This window comes from Quercus lobata, chromosome 7 (assembly GCF_001633185.2).
Source record: "Quercus lobata isolate SW786 chromosome 7, ValleyOak3.0 Primary Assembly, whole genome shotgun sequence".
NCBI lineage: Eukaryota > Viridiplantae > Streptophyta > Magnoliopsida > Fagales > Fagaceae > Quercus > Quercus lobata.
In genome coordinates, this window is record NC_044910.1 from 42,093,208 (window position 1) to 42,110,361 (window position 17,154).

At 34.4% G+C, this 17,154-nt stretch overlaps 1 protein-coding gene across 1 annotated transcript; it reads right to left on the minus strand.

Annotated features, from left to right (window-relative positions):
* Positions 1-2,078: 2,078 nt before the first annotated feature.
* Positions 2,079-4,828, minus strand: LOC115953800 (thaumatin-like protein 1). Its single transcript, XM_031071598.1, has 2 exons — positions 4,730-4,828; positions 2,079-2,963 (listed from the first exon to the last, which is right to left on the minus strand). Exons 1-2 carry the CDS (start codon positions 4,779-4,781, stop codon positions 2,290-2,292), a joined length of 726 nt encoding a protein of 241 aa, XP_030927458.1. The 5' UTR covers positions 4,782-4,828; the 3' UTR covers positions 2,079-2,289.
* Positions 4,829-17,154: the final 12,326 nt, after the last annotated feature.

Sequence of the window (17,154 nt, forward strand, 5' to 3'; positions counted from 1 at the left end):
GACACCTTTAATAAGGGAAGTAGATGGTTGGTGACAAAAAACAGCAACCTAAATATTTGGCATAGCAATTGGACGAATGGGGGCCCCCTTAGAAAGCTGATCCAAGGTCCTATTTCCCAAGAAGCCAATGGTTTGGAAGTTAAAGACATTATGCTTGATATGGGCTGGGATTGGGAGAAACTTACGTTTGAATTAACTGATGAAATCAAAGGGATGATAAGTGCAATTCCTATCTCGATCTTAGGTGGTGGCTCAGATAAATTGACTTGGGCCGGATCTCCTAAAGGGGTTTTTGATGTAAAAAGTGCTATGGGATTGTTATGGAGTTTTCTAATACTAATACTAGTACTTTTTCAGCTAGTTGGATTTGGAAGGCAGATTTGCCTCCAAAAATTAAAATTTTTTTGTGGTTGTGTGCCCATAATAATATTGGTGTCAAACATTGTTTAAGGAAAAGAGGAGCGGTCCAAGATGAGGTTTGTCCTTTTTGCTGCAATGGTGTTAAAACCATCCTTCATGCCTTGAGAGACTGCACTCACCTGAAGCAAGTGTGGAATCAACTTGGGGTAAATGCTTCTAACTTTGACTTTTGGCACTTCAATTTGATAGATTGGTTGTCTCTTATTGTTAGATCCAATATTAATCTGCATGAGTCGGGTTTGCCTTGGAAAGTGGTTTTTCTCTTTACTATTTGGAACATATGGAAGAGTAGGAATGCATTCATCTTTAGTGGGAAAGCTAGGAATCCAAAGCTGGTTGTGGAGATTGTGTACCAAGCTAAAGAGTATTTTCATTGTGTGGCAACGCCTAGGCTAGGAATAAGGAGAATCACTAGATATATTCAGTGGGAGAGACCGGAGCAAGGTTGGAAGAAATTGAGCACGGATGGGGCTTGCATGGGGCTTCATGGGCTGGTTGGTTGTGGGGGCTTGGTTAGGAGTGCAAATGGGCTGTGGGTTATTGGTTTCAGTAAGCGGATTGGGATCACTTCCAGTTTTGCCGCTAAGCTGTGGGGATTGCGTGAAGCCTTCAGCTTTGTTGCAACTTAAATATTAGTTGTCTTGAAGTTGAGATGGATGCCAAGGCCATTGTTGATGTTGTAGGGAATTCAGATTATGTGAATAACATTATCTCCCCTATCTTGGATGATTGCAGACTTTTGATAAGCAAATTCCAACGTATCCATTTTAAGCATTGTTTCCGGCAAGTAAATCAATGTGTTGATGGTCTAGCCAAGAAAAGCTTAAGGATGTCTGTTGATTTCCTTAGATATGATAGTCCGCCTGTGGACATTTTAGATGTTTTTGAGGGAGACCTCGTTGGGATGTATTCCGTTAGGATTTGTCCTGACTCTTCTTTTGTTTTTTAGCTTTCTTAATGTTATCGTCTTTCACCAAAAAAAGAAAACCAAAAAGAGAGGAGAGAGTGCTAAGGCTCGGTACCATTGTAACCGTGTGTATCTAAGTTGTCTTGGCTTTGTATTAATCTGAATTTATTCCCTTCGGGTTTCCCATTGTGGATTCCTCAGATTAATATAAATTAATTGTGTATTCATCAATCGTTTTACACCCACACAATGAGCATATAGCCTATTCATTATTGATATGGAATAAAATTAGATTCAAAGATACGAGGTAATATATGATATTTTTGATAGATCTATGAAATTGTGTATAAATGTCTAATAAAATTGATTGGAAAGAGAAAATGCAATAGCAAGAGAAGTTGGAGTAAATTAATAAGTGAGGAGATGAAGTGCCAAATTGAGTTCTATAAAAATGAAAAATCATTCTAGTATAAGGAAATGGGTTTTAAGAAAGAATCAAGCAAAATTGGACATATATATATATATATATGTATCAAAAAAAAAAAAAAAATTACGTCCTGGACTCCTGGGTTACATGCTAATCAATAAAAATAGAATTTAAATGACTTAATGTTGTTTGGAACGTTAGATTTAAGAAATAAAAGTTTAATTAGCATAAAATTAACCATAAAAATATTGTATTGTAGTTCAACATATTAACTTTTTTTGTTTTTTTTTTTTCCAAGGGGAAAAAAGGAAGCGTATTGATATTAAATTCTATAGTTTTTTTTTTTTAATTGATAACGTATTGATATCACTTTGTAGTTTATACATTGGGGAGGAGAAAAAATGGACACTCTTCAATTATGTAAAATAAACCATATACCTAAACGGTCAAAACAATAGTAGAGTGTACTGTAAATAGAAGCAAAAAGCTAGATCTTTGGGTCTCTACGTAATTGGAAGAAGCTTTAGTCTGTAGCTTATGCACAGAATGTAATAAGATAATTAGCTCCACCAGTGCAAGTAAATGTGCTAGTTTTGTCATCATAGGCATAGCTGTATGCTTGAGGGCACTGATGCTTGAAAATCTTAGAATAGTTAGTAGGAGGACATTTATCTGGGGTACCATAATTACCAGTGCAACAATATTGTGGCTGATTGAAAGCCAGACACGGGCTCTTGCAAGCAATCACTTTCCCACGATGTCCTCTCACCGCCATCGCCGGAGGGCAGACCCGGTTTATATTGCCTCTGCAGCTCGTTCTTTTACAACTGGCTGAACCGCCTAGTGGGGTTATCGATACAGGCAAGTTGAACCCGTCAACGAGGCTAACATCGTAGAAGTCTTGTCCATTATAACCTGATAAGGTAAACTCTACTAATGAAGCTGGTGGAATTGCACCAGCACCATTGCATGAGACCTGGCCAGAGGCACAGTCGGCTGTGCCACAAATGAACTTGCCCTTAACAATGTGGCAACGGGATCGAGCCCATACTCGGCCTGACCACCCAGAAGGAATGTTAAGGGTTTTTGAAGCCCCCGAAGCTAGCTCAAAACCAGTTGATGATAATTGAGGCCCGGCGCCTGTTAGGGTTGCTGGCCATATTGTGTGGCGGCACCTGTTTTTGATTGTGAATGTGGTTGAGTACGCTCCTGTGCATATAAGTAGAGTTTTATATTAGTTGGGTGAGAGACTTATGTGAGCAAGATTAGAATACTATAATTTTTATGATTCTCCTGTATTCATTATTTCATGTCCACTTAATTTTCACGTTCACTTTTTTATATTTTAGACATGGCATCATCTTTTCGTCTTTTAAAATGATATATCAGCACACACTATTATAGATATTGAGTGAAAGAATTTATGTAAAACGAATGCGCATTAGAAATGTCGTGTTCATCTGCAATTACTACAAACACCACTACATTAATCACAACAAGCCATATATCAACAAAAACAAATAATTTTATAATTTAATCATTTTTTACGGAGGTTAATTACAGTAACAATTTTTTTTAATACTTCGATAATTAGGGAACAAGATTTGAACCTGGGATAATTTGAATTGGAAATACAAGAAGATGTCATTTTTTTTCTTTGGGTGAAAATTGAGAGGCGCCAATTGAATTATAATACTTTTTGCAAGAATAAACCATTATTAATATAATAAAGGAAAAGTTAACTGATATCAGCTTTATTTTTTATAATAGAAAATCTTATGTAAAGATAATTTTTTGTATTTTTTAGTAAAATAAAGTTTAGCTACAAAATTAGTTGTAACCTTAGACTACAACCCTACTCAATAAAATAAAAATTACTACATATTTAAAAATCTAACCGATGAATAATTTTATTTTCTTTACTCTCTTAATACACATGTCAAATTTTGTATCAATTGGATATTATTTACTATATGATCTATAAACTTATATTTTATGCATAATTTTAAACTACAAAAACTTGCAATTTAAACAATTTATTGATGACATAACTATTGATCTTTAATTTTTTAGAAATTTTGCAAGCATGAAGGTTATAAGAAAAAGATTCAATCCAATTATGGATTTATCAAAATTCACCTCCAATAACAAGATATTGAGTAAGGTTATAGCCTTAAGATACAACCAATTTTGTAATTAAACTTTGTTCTTTCCAATATTTAGTAGCATCAAAAAAATGAGTCAAATGAAAATTGTTTTTAGTTAACATAAAAAGCATGGCTAATTTTTAGAAATTTTTTTTCACAAATTTTTTTTGGAAAACAACTATATCTCACAACAAGCTAAATAAGAAAAAGTAGGTGATTGTTTTTCAAGTCATTTAAGATTACTACAAAATATAGGAAAATGAGATAGCTTTATAGAAAATACTTTTTGGAAAATAACTCATTTTCTAGAAAACATTATTGTCGATACAAACAGAGCATAAAAAATTGGTTTAGAAAAAATATTTTTTGAAACTTTTTATGAAAAAACTTTTATACAATTTTTAATATTTTCTATAAAAATAGTATCAAAAATTTCCTAAAATAGTCCATTAGCAAATGTTGTATCCGGACCCATACATTAATACTTCCAAAAAAAAAAAAAAAACCCTCGGGGTTAACTTAGTGATTCCTAAGGTTTCATGATATCTATAAAATCTAAGTTTGAAATCTCTTGCTAGCATCTTAGGGCCACTCCCATTGGATTTTTCCTTATAATAACTCATTGTGTATGGGACAAGGAGATTACATATGCTCAAGGGAATAGTTAGATACTCGAAGAGGTTTAGAGACCCTTATTTATTAATAACAAACAAAAAATGAAAGAAAACGGCATTGCATATGAGGGAAAATGTGTAAACTAATGCTAGTAATAAGGAAGCAAAGAAGGAAATTAAACCAAAAGGAGAGAAAGGAAGCGAGGATGCTTACCAGAAAAGAAGAGGAAAGCCAAGGCAAGGCCGAGGAGTAATTGGCTTTCCATTTTCTTCGAAGATGATATTTGGTGTGTAATGAACTTAAGGCTTTGAAATTAAGGGCCAAACGGGTGAATTTATATCAAATCGAAATCTTCTAAATACCTTCTTACTAAATTTTGGCAAGTGAGAACACCAACAAAATGGACGGTAACAAAAACAATACGGATTATTCGGACGCGTGTGTAAAAATAATTTAAACCTTTTCTTTTCCTTACTTGACTGACTGCTCTACATAAAATAAGGAAGAAGATGCCAAATACCCGGTCATAATGATAATAGTTGGAAACTGTTTCTCAACCAAACAACAACAAACAACAAAAAAAGTTGGAACCTTAGAATGAATAATTTGATTAATTTCTTCATGTGAATATAATTTGTAGTTGATTTTTTTTTTTATGCTTATCCTGGCTTAATATATATATATATATATAGGAATAAAAATAATGTTTGAATTCTTGGAGTATTGTTAAAGAGGTTTAAAGTCTGTGTTGTGTATCCAAGAGTTAATTAAGTCATTTTGGACATACATTACTATCAATTTCTTTAAAATCTTCTCCTCTCTTACTGTGTGTATGCTAAAATACTTAGTATTCTAAAAAAAAAATCTTGAAAATGATGGCATGGTGCGCCCAATCATATATTCATATATGGCTGTGAATACCGCTTCCCCATATATTCATTTGTTTCTTAAAATAAATAATAATAAAAAACTCCTCTGGCTTGATTTTTCTTTTCCTTTCTCTTTTTTGAATTTTTCCCTTGCCTTATACTAATATTAAAAGATTAAATTCTACAAAGATGTGTAAAACTTAAATTTTATACCCTTTAATCACAACATGTCACATTATCGTATTACATATTGATAAATAGGCAACCAATCAATTTTAATGCCCATTTGAAAATCCAACTCAATATATGGTAGGATGTATTGAGTTTTAAATAATAAAAACTAATGTGAAAATCTTTTATTAGATTATGTAAAACATGGCTCCTCTCTAGGCATAATAGTTTTGGAATGTTAACATATAGAATAACTCACACTATCATGCATATCCCTGTAATTATAAAAATGAAAATAATAAGTTGTTTCGGCTAAATATTAGATAAGATTTCTCTCCAAATTAGACCTTTAGATTGCATATTCTTTGTGTTCTTCACATGCATGTCAAATTTCAAATTGGGTATTATTTACTAGTCAACTAATAAACTAATTTTTTATACATAATTTTATCACAAAAACTTGAAATTTAAATATATCATTGATGACATAGCTATTGATTTTTTTATCTTTTTGAAAATTTTCAAGTATGGAGGATATAATAAAATAAGAGCAATACAATGATTAGATTTTCAAAATTCACATCTAATAAAAATATATAAGAAAAGTTTGAAGGGTTTCTTTTTAAACTCGTTTGGAGAAAAACATTTTCCCTAAATATTTAATTATAATGGTTGTACTATAAATAGTTGGTTCTTTCCCGTCATTTTGGTTGGGAATAGCAATTCTCCCTTGATATATTGTTGGTTGATGCTTTTCTCTATCCTTTTTACCTCTTGCGATTGTTGGTTGGGGATTTACTACTTGTCAAGAGAAGAAGAAATGTTAAAGACACTTAAAAAAATTACTATATAATTTTAGAAATTGATGTATCGCAAATTATAAAAAAAATTTAATTTAGATATTCATTTATATCATAAAATTTAGTGTAATACAGTGTGTAAGGATTCATTTGATGGTGAGTCAATTCTACTATTAATTGATATGTTTTGTTATCAAATAAGAGATTTGGATTAGTAATTGAGTTTTGCCCTATTAGTTTATGCAATGTTTCGTATAAGATTTTCTTAAAAGTTCTAACAAACCGGTTGAAAAAAAATTTACCATCCCCTATTACTGAAAATCAATCGGCCTTTGGAAAAGATAGGCTTATTTCTGATAATATCCTAATTGCTTTTGAGACCTCACATTGCATGAAAAACTTCCAATCTAGGGGAGATGGTTTTATGGCGCTAAAATTAGACATGAGTAAAGCCTATGATAGGGTTGAGTGGGTGTATTTGGAAAATCTTATGAGGAGGATGGTTTTTTGTGACAAATGGATTAATCTAATTATGGTTTGTGTCAAAACTATTATGTACTCAATTTTGGTGAATGGTGATCCTCAAGGCCTTATCCACCCAACTAGAGGGATTAGGCAAGGTGACTCATTGTCTCCTTTTCCTTTTCTCTTATGTACATAGGGATTGCATGGGCTTATCACAAAAGCAGCAACTGATGGAGACCTGAAGGGTTTCTCTATTTACAGACAAGGCCCTAAATTAACCCATCTGTTTTTTGTATATGATAGTTTGTTGTTTTGCATAGCCAATTAATTCTTCAGAATGTGGAAAAATCCTAAACTTGCTGGCTATGCATGAATCCTCCCGGAAGAAAATTAACAAGGAAAAAACAACTCTTTTTTTTCAACAAGGCAACTCTATTGGCTACCAAAAATATCATCATGAGCCTACTTGGGATGCAAGAGATTAAATTTTACGAGAAGTATTTGGAGCTTCCGTCTTTAGTTGGAAGGGACAAGAGAGCAAGCTTCAATTACATCAAAGAGAGAGTATGGCGGAAATTACAAGGGTGGAGAGGAAAATTACTTTCGCGGGTAGGGAGAGAGGTGCTTATCAAGTCAATTATCCAAGCTATCCCAACCTTTGCTATGGGCTACTTCAAATTACCTATAGGTTGTGTCATGAAATTGAAGCCATGGTGAAAAAATTTTGGACGGGACAACATGGGGACAGAAGGAAAATACACTAGATCCGTTGGGAGGAGTTAACAAAATATAAGTTGATTGGTGGGATGGGTTTCAAAGGCTTCATCATTTTCAATGATGCTCTGCTTGCTAAACAGACCTAGTGACTTCTCACTAATATTACTAAATCTCTTTTCTATAGAGTCTTTAAGGCAAAGTTTTTCTCACACTGCTCTATTTTGGATGCAAAGGAATCAGCTGCATGTTAATATGCATGGAAAAGTATTCTCAAAGGGAGAGATGTTATTCTTGATGGTGCTTTCTGGCGGGTTGGAGATGGAAGGTCCATCAAGATTTGGCAACACTGATGGTTGCCTATAAAACATCCCCCAAAAATTACTTCACCTATTTTGGAATCAATGGAAGAGGCCACGGTAGATTGTTTAATAAATCCGGATACTAGAAGTTGGAATCATGAAATGATTGATGGAATTTTCATTCCACTAGAAGCGGACTTGATCAAAAAAATTCCTTTATCAAAAAATGCAGTTGCTGACTTGGTTTTTTGACCACTAGTATAGAACGGTCAGTATTCACGTTAATCGGGTTATCAATTTCTAAAGGAGGAAGCTGGTTTTTCCATTAATGAACCACCCATTTATGAACAAAAATTGAGGAAAAAAATCTGGTCGCTTGATGTTCCAAATAAAGTAAAACACTTTACCTGTAGAGCTTGCAAAAACTCACTTCCAACAAAGCGTAATCTAGTCCGCCGCCATGTTAATTATATCGGATCATCTCTATGATAGGTGCTCAAGATCAGCAAAAAGTCCTCTTCATGCTCTTTGGAGCTGCTCGAAACTGGACCGGGTGTGGGATGCAATGGACTGGGACTTTCGGTCTTGGGTTACTGCCCAGAATTTTGGGGAGTTGCTGGCATGGATCTTTGAGAACGGCAAGCAGGCAGATTTTTTCTCCATAACAACTTGGTGCATATGGCAGCAGAGAAAACAGATTCGAACTCAGCAAAACCACCATACCACTGAGAAGTTGGCTCGGGTTGCAACAGATTGGCTCGAGGAGTACAAAGCAGTCCAGCCAGCTGCTATCCCTTGTGCAGCAGCACCTAGACGAGTCATGTAGAAGCCACCTCTGTCAAATGCCTTCAAAATTAATTATGATGTGGCAGTTTTCTCAAACTCTAACAACTCAGGTATTGGAGTTGTTATTCGGAATAGAAAAGGGTTGGTAATCACCTCTCTAGCACAACGCCTCAGCCAAGCTTATAAAGCTATTGAAGTTGAAGCTATGGCGGCAATTCGAGCTTTAGAATTTGCTGGAGAGATTGGTGTGGACAGAATTATGGTTGAAGGGGACTCAACTATAGTAACGAAGGCATTGAAGGCAAAACATCCAGGTTTGGCATCGTATGGTTTACTCATTGAAGACATGAGAGTTTTAGAGAGAAATTTTTCTAAATTATCCTACTCTCATATTAAGAGAGAGGGTAACAAAGTTACACATTGTTTGACAAGAATAGCAGCTAATTTGCTAGATATTATTGTATGGATGGGGAATGTTCCACGGTCAATTTTTCCTATTGTTCAGGTTGATTTAACCCCTTTTTGGGAATAAAATAAGCAGTCTTCTTTCTCAAAAAAAAAAAAAAAAAGATTTAGAAGTTGAAACATAAGTTACATCAAAAACTAATTGATGCCTTAACTTTTTTTTTAGGGGATTAATTATTATGTAGCAGACCGAGTGGATGCTAGAGAATGAATGAAATTCTATTCTATTTATAAAAAACAAAAAACAAAACAAAAAAAAAAAAAAAAACAATAGAGGACATTTAATGGAATATTGTTATGAGGAATCATTGTTATCCTATATGGCATGTTTGAAGCTATTTAGAGGAATGAGGAAATATATATAATTCGGCATTAGTTTTCTAAACCAAGAGGTGATTTTGGCTTTTTAAATCTAGAAATAAGAAGGAAAAGGGAGAAGTTGGAAAATGGTTAAACGAAAAAAAGTGATGTATTTTGTTTTCATTTTCAGTGGGATCCACCACAAAAAAAAAAAAAAAAAAAAAAAAAAAAAAATCGGTTTGGCTTTCTAATTCACTTATTTGTACTCAGTTTTCATTTTCAATATTAAAAAAGAGAGTTTGAATACAAAAAAAAATAAATACATTTTTTTGCCGTTTTCATTTTCATTGAAAATGAATACAGTGATATTTTTGTAATAAAAAAAAAATCTCAAAATTTGTGTTAAATTTAAAATTAAAAAGTGAAAACAGGAAAAAAAAATTAGACAAAAAAATTTGTACCAAACATAAAATAAATTGGAAATAGAAAATGAGTACAAGATTTGAGAAAGAGAAAATAGGTACATAAAATGAAAACTAATAGGACAACGAAATGAATTCATACAAATTTGGTGGGATTCTATTGAGATTGCTACATTTTGGTAAATGTGAGATTGTCTAAAGAAAGGTATTAAAAAAAAAACTAATAAGACAACGAAATGAATTCATACAGATTTTGTGGGATTCTATTGAGATTATTATATTTTGGTGTGTTTAAGTGCAGAAATGAGGAAGCAGAACCTCTCACACTTAGCTTTAAAATATAAGGGCATTGGGAGATTTTTGAACAAGCAAGAATTCGATCATGAAAGAACAATTGAGCAACAACTTCATTTTTTAGCAGGTTTAATTCAACATTTTCAATGTCGAATTACATTGAAGCTCTCTCTCTTTGATGATTCTTCTTCTTCTTTTTCTTTTTTTTTCTTTTTTTTTTTTTCTGTTTAAATGTGCCATGAGATTTTCTTCTGACAAGTTCTTTGTTGTTGCTTGTTTTTGTGTTGCAGCATGCTTTCCATATTCTTTGGGCTTTAACATCAAGCTTTACATCAACGTTCTTAGCCTGATGTCCATCTTTATTTGGAGGCTTTACATTCCATTGAACACAACGTTCTTACAGTGATGTTTGTCTCCATATTATCACATTCTTGCCTTGCAACAACAATCTCTTAGCGATATCCATCCTTGATGTTCTTATAGCGGAAGCCGTCTAAACAATAATGTTATCACTGGTGTTCATGATACAATGATGCTATTACTAATACTTGACTTTGAAGTTGTACTGGCCTTTGTCTTGGCAATTAAGTTGCACCAACACTTATCTTTGCAACGCAGCCACATCAAGAGTCTTTACAACATAGCCACATCAAGAGTCTTTACCATGAAGTCGCGCCAGCATTTTTCCTTGTACTAAAGCCATATTAACACTTGCCTTCGCAATGAAGTTGAATCCATATTTTTCTTTTTCATCAAAGTTGTGTCACCACTTATCTTTGCCATAAAACCGCATCAACAGTTGTCTATACACCAACACCCTTTTTTGTGATGGAGTTGCACTAACACCCATTTTGAGAGGAAATATGGTTCAAACACCAAAGGCGTAGAGTGATGTAGCCAGAATATAGAGATGCAATAATTCCACCAAAAGAGACGTGATAACGCCTTAAAATGTATACTTGTTTATACACCAACACCCTTGCCTTGCAACAACAATCTCTTAACGATATCCATCCTTGATGTTCTTATAGCGGAAGCCGTCTAGACAATAATGTTATCACTAGTGTTCATGATACAATGATGCTATTGCTCGTACTTGACTTTGAAATTGTACTGGCCTTTGTCTTGGCAATTAAGTTGCACCAACACTTGTCTTTGCAACGCAACCACATCAAGAGTCTTTGCAACATAGCCACATCAAGAGTCTTTACCATGAAGCCGCGCCAGCATTTGTCCTTGTACTAAAGCCATATTAACACTTGCCTTCGCAATGAAGTTGAATCCATATTTTTCTTTTGCATCGAAGTTGTGTCACCACTTATCTTTGCCATAAAACCGCATCAACAGTTGTTTATACACCAACACCCTTTTTTGTGATGGAGTTGCACTAACACCCATTTTGAGAGGAAATATGGTTCAAACACCAAAGGCGTAGAGTGATGTAGCCAGAATATAGAGATGCAATAATTCCACCAAAAGAGACGTGATAACGCCTTAAAATGTATACTTGTTTATATTTATGTAGGCGTTATCTCCTTGTTACTATGCTTAATTTGTATAATTAAGTCATGATTTGAATTAGTTCCTATTATTTATCTTTACATAATTTATTGAATAAGATGCTATTTATTGTGTAATTTTCTGCTTTCAGGAAATCATGTAAGAAAGATGAGTATACAGGAATTTGTGAGAGAATGGAGGTCAAACTAGAACTAAAGTGGAGCTAAAGGACCACGCTTAAATGTCTAAGGAGGTGCAGCTCGAGTGCTTAGATCATCTACCATGATTGGAAGCTTCAAATAAGGAAAGAAATCAAAGAGGCAGAATTTGAAAATCCAATTGACACAAAGCTAGATGGGTTGGAACCGTGACTTAAATATCTACAACTTTTCAGTTTCGAGTTTTTTGAAATTCTCACTTTTTGAAGGCCAAAATTAACTCACAAATTACTGTTGTAAACTTAGACGGAAATTAAAATAGTAAAAGTTTTATTATCTTTAGACACTTTGGACGTTAGGGTTTTGAAGGGAGACTGTGTAGAACGAATTTTGGAAAGAAAACCTTGTATTTTCCTTTCTCTAATGGTAGCCTAAACTCTTTGCTAGGGCTAGGGGTTATATTTCTTCTATACGGTATAAATATTCAATGTGATTCTTTCTAGAATTTTATCAATAACATATTTGATTATTCAATTAGATTTCTTTTGATGAATTAGTTTTTCCATACTTTCAATAAGTTTAATCACGTTTTTCTTATTGTTAAGATGAATTTCTAATAGTTTCAAATAAAAATCAGGTTTTAAAGTGAATGGGTTTTTCTGAAAACTTTCCTAACCGCATTATTATTCTAGGTTATCATGAGTTCTTGGATTGTCTCAGTTCAACCAAATCATAAGTATTTAATTGTATAAGAACAATCAATTATAAAATATATAATTTCTTAGATCACAAAGAATTTCATATTGATATAGGGAAACACCTCGATGCCCTGGTATTTACATTATTGATTTAAATCAGTTTTTATTATTATTCTTGTTAACAATCACCAAGCAAAAGTACTTTTCTTCTTCACCCAAATTGTTGTTTAATTATATTGTCTTTGAATTTATCTTGCTTTTTGTGATTCGACCTCGGTACTCCGAAAATTATATTGCTACGATCTTTTGCACTTGGAAGTGAGCAAGTAAGACGTGGTTCAGATTTCAAAGATAGAAGGTGACGTTGCCCAAACTTTGAGGATGCCAACAAGACTTTGAAGATGCGAGAAAAATGACGCCAATACTTTGAAGATGCCAGAGTATGCCACCAAGAATTTGACATTGCACGAACATGCCCTTAGAAGAGAGATAATGCAACACCAACTTTAGATACATGATCTATTATCATTCTGGAGGAGGGTGACGTTGTCCAAATTTGAGAGACATGATGTGGAACGACACCACTTCGAAGGGAGATGATGTGGTTCAAATTTCAAAATTGTGAAGTGGCACAACCTAGAAGAGAGACAATGTAGCCTAGACTTGAAAGGTACAAAAAGATGTTCACAAGAGATAGGTGATGCAAAACACACTTCAAAGATGTGGGAGGATGTCCACAGAAGATGGGCAATGCCATGCAAACTTCATTCCTTGCAAAAGAGGTTAAAGATTTTATTTTACTCCACAACCAAGAATCAACTTATGTTTATCATTATTTCAAGGAAAGCTGAGTAACACCAATTCTTTGCAACTAACATTTTCTACCACAATGATCTTTGAGCATCATATAGTGAGCAATTGACTGGTCTTAAGCGAGGCCTTGCCAAATAAAGGGTTCTTGAAAGCACGTTGATGGCCTATGGAGAAACTCTTCAATCTAGACCGGTAATCCTTTTTCTTTTTCATGTGACTGAACTTAGTGAAAAGTACTAAGCTATCTACGTACCCCGAAGAGGGATCAAATTATTACATAGTTCAATAGATTTTTTTTTTTTTATGATTTTTTTTTTTTAACAAAAGAAAATGAGGGCTCATGTGTGTAATCCTCGCCCTACGACCCACAGTGTCTCATGGGCACCAATTGCGCAATAATGGGTATCACCACTAATCGAACCTAAGACCTTGGCCTCAAGGGTGACAAAGGCATCCAACCACTACGCCACACTTGCAAATGGTGACATAGAGTGGGCTTAATTTCTCTTTATCCGTACACTTTCAAAGGTAATGAGAAGACATCATGCAGCATTGCAGTAGGCAGTTTAAGCTCTTACCGATGAGCAATTCTCGATTTTCAAGCATAGAAGCGTTTGAGGAACTTCCCATTGATGGAGTTGATCCTTGCATCATTATTGTCAATCAACATGTAAGCTCCAATGGTGTTTTCCCCCTGCTTGAAAGTTGGAAGTACATCACAAGCAACGGTCACATGGTTTGACCTAACAACTTCATCAAAGTCTAGATCAATCTTGTTTTCTTTAGAAAGCTTCATGATTTGTTCTTTGAAGACAAAGAACTTTTGGATTGGATGGCCAATGATGCGATGATATTTGCAGTAGTTAAGGTCATCAACTTTCCCCATGCCTTCTGGTCGCTTGCATTTTGACAGTTCAATTAACTTCATTTGTAGTAGTTGTTCTAAAATGTTTGGCACATCTTCATCAAGGAATGGATATACTTTTTGCTCACGTTCCTTAAAAGCCAGATGATGCACCTTGTTCTTTTACCATCCTTCAAGTCATTTTTCATTTGCTTTTGCTCCACTTCTTGGAACCTTAACTACGGCAGTGTTAACAGCCATTGGGTCTTTGAGATTAACTTTTGTATTTCTGTCATTCTTCCTTACTTCCTTCCTTTCTTTCCTTTCCTCAGGTATGGGAGGTTTGGTATTTCCGTGGCTAGCAATGCTCAGCTCCATGTCGTGCGCACGAGTTGCTAACTCTTCAAATGTTCGGGGCTTTATCACTTGAAGGATGTAAAGAAGTCCCCAATGCATGCCTTAGATGCACATCTCTACAGCAGATATTTTAAAAAGTCTATCTTTGCAATCCAAACTCAAAGAACGCCATCAGTTGATATAATTGACCATTGGCTCATTTTCCTATTGTTTAGTATTAGTAAGCTCCATCATACTCACTATGCGACGCGTGCTATAGAATCGGTCAAGAAACTCTCTTTGTAGTTATTCCCAATTGTCAATTGACTCGGGTTCTAAGTCTGTATACCAATCAAAGGCATTCCCTTTGAATGAACAAACAAACTGCTTTACAAGGAGGCCTCCTTGAGTCCCTGCATTCTCACAAATCTCTACAAAGTGAGCAACGTGTTGTTTTGGATTGCGCTTCCCGTTAAATTGTAAGAACTTAGGAGGTTGATACCCATTTGGCATTCTCATGTTGTCAATGCGATTCATGTAGAGTTTTAAATATGTGAGAGAACTTGTAGAAGAACCTCCATATTGTGCTCGGATAGTATTTGTTATCATGTCTTGCAATTGTTGAATTGATAACGAAACAATCGAAATAGATTGTCCCCATCGAAGAGCGTCTTAATTTTCTTTCCCTTTGTCATCCTTTGTAGAAGTGAAGCCAAATGGGAACTTAGGACCTGGCTTGATTCACTAAGATCTTGTATTTCAAGTTTATTCATTAGAGTTGCAATTTGGAGGTCCTTATCTTCAAGTGCTTTTGTGAGAAGGATGATCCTTTATTCCATTTCAGCCATCTTTTCTTCCATGGTAGAAGTGTGAGTCATCATGACTGACACAACTTCCCAAAATGGTGGAGAAGAAAGTGAATTGAAGCGAGCACGTGAAATCTCATCTTTTGAGTTCCTTACGGTGTGAGAGAAATCATGTAACCAACTACTTGTGAAGAAAGAAGGAGATTTCCCCCCATACTTGAGGTGTTCCAAGGTAGAGATGTCCTTGTTGAGGACCTTGTTTCTTGCAAGAGGGTCTAAGGAGATGATTTTCAGGACCTTGGATTCCTTGGTTGATTGAGATTGAAGTTGATTGTGAACTTTAGGTTGGCTACAATTGATTGCACTAATGCAGTTGTTGGTGGTAGTCGTACCAAGTCTAACTAAAGTAGCTATTGTTGAAACTTGGATATTCTTGCTAAAGGCCATTTAAGCTGGTAGCAAGATGATGAGGATTTCTTTCTTTGAAGGAGAATGAGATGAGAAGCAGAGATGTCCCACCGAATGTGCCAGAATTTATGGACGACTAAATTTCTAGTTTGAAATAATCAAACAAGTAAAATAGTTTCACAAATACGAATTTGTATTGATGAATATGTGGTACAATTCTTTAAAATTACAAAAGAGTGATCCTCTGATTCAATTTCCTTGAAAGACGTGTTGATTGGAATTGTAATAATGTGATTTTGACTTGAACACCAAATATCCTTCAATTTGGCTGAAGGATGGATCGAAGACCCTTGAAATAGAATTACAATGAATCTCTGGTTATGAGCTTGTTAGAAATTATTTGTTATTCGTGTTGTTCATATGTTCTTCGTGTTCTTCGCGTGTTCTTTGTTTTCAAAGATTTTGTGGTAGAAGTTCTTCGAGGCTTTTGAGGCTTGAATCTGTAGAGCTTCACTGATTTGCAGTTTCTTGAAGTTTTCTGGAGGCTTTTGAGCTTGATTCCAGCAAATTTTAAGATCTAGGAAGGTAGTTTGGATGGTTTTACTTCGAATGTTCTTCGATTTTGAGGTTGAAGTTCTTGAAAGTTTTGAGACTTTATTCCTGCAAAACTTCTGTACTTCTAAGTGCTTCTGAATCTTCTTTGATGCTGCTTGTGCTCTGGATGCCTTGGTGTCTCCAAATGCCTTAGGAAGACTTTTATTTATAGGAGTTTAGGGGTGGGTGAGTGACACGTGGTGAAGTTTGATTGGTGACATGTGTCACAATCTGATTGAAGTAGCTTTAAGACTTTTTCTCCAAGAAACGTGGCATCTTTTGATTGGTCGAAATGTTTTGATTTTCAAGGTGACACATGTTAACATTCGATTGGACTGTCTGTGTCATTACTTACACGCACCAGACTGCTTATGTCATTGCTTACACGCGTCAATGTGTAATTGGTTTTTTTTTTGTTTTTTTTTTTTTTTTTTGTTTCTATTTCAACAACACTTGGCAAATTTCTATTAGTTTCTAAATAGTGATACCAAAACTTAGTAACAGTACATGGTGCTTTACAATTGGCCATACTTTGTAGACTTAGTTGTATGATGTGTCAGTTTGTGATAGGTCGAAAATTTTCCCTCTTTACCGACATAACTATTAATGTTTAATTTTCTGAAAATTTTACAAGTATGAAAAAAAAAATCTAATCTAATAATGAATTTGTCAAAATTCATGCATGATAAAAAGATATCAAGAGTTGTAGTAATTGTTTAACCAAGATATATCCATTATTTATTTTCTAATATTTATAAATTCGCACTTAAATTAAATGGTTGTGAAAATATTTTTACAAAAGCAAAAAAACTGTGGTTCTATTCCACCGAAAAAAAAAATTGTGGTTCTCAGTTTTCAACGGAATAATAAAAAAATAACGTTGGTTGAGTAAA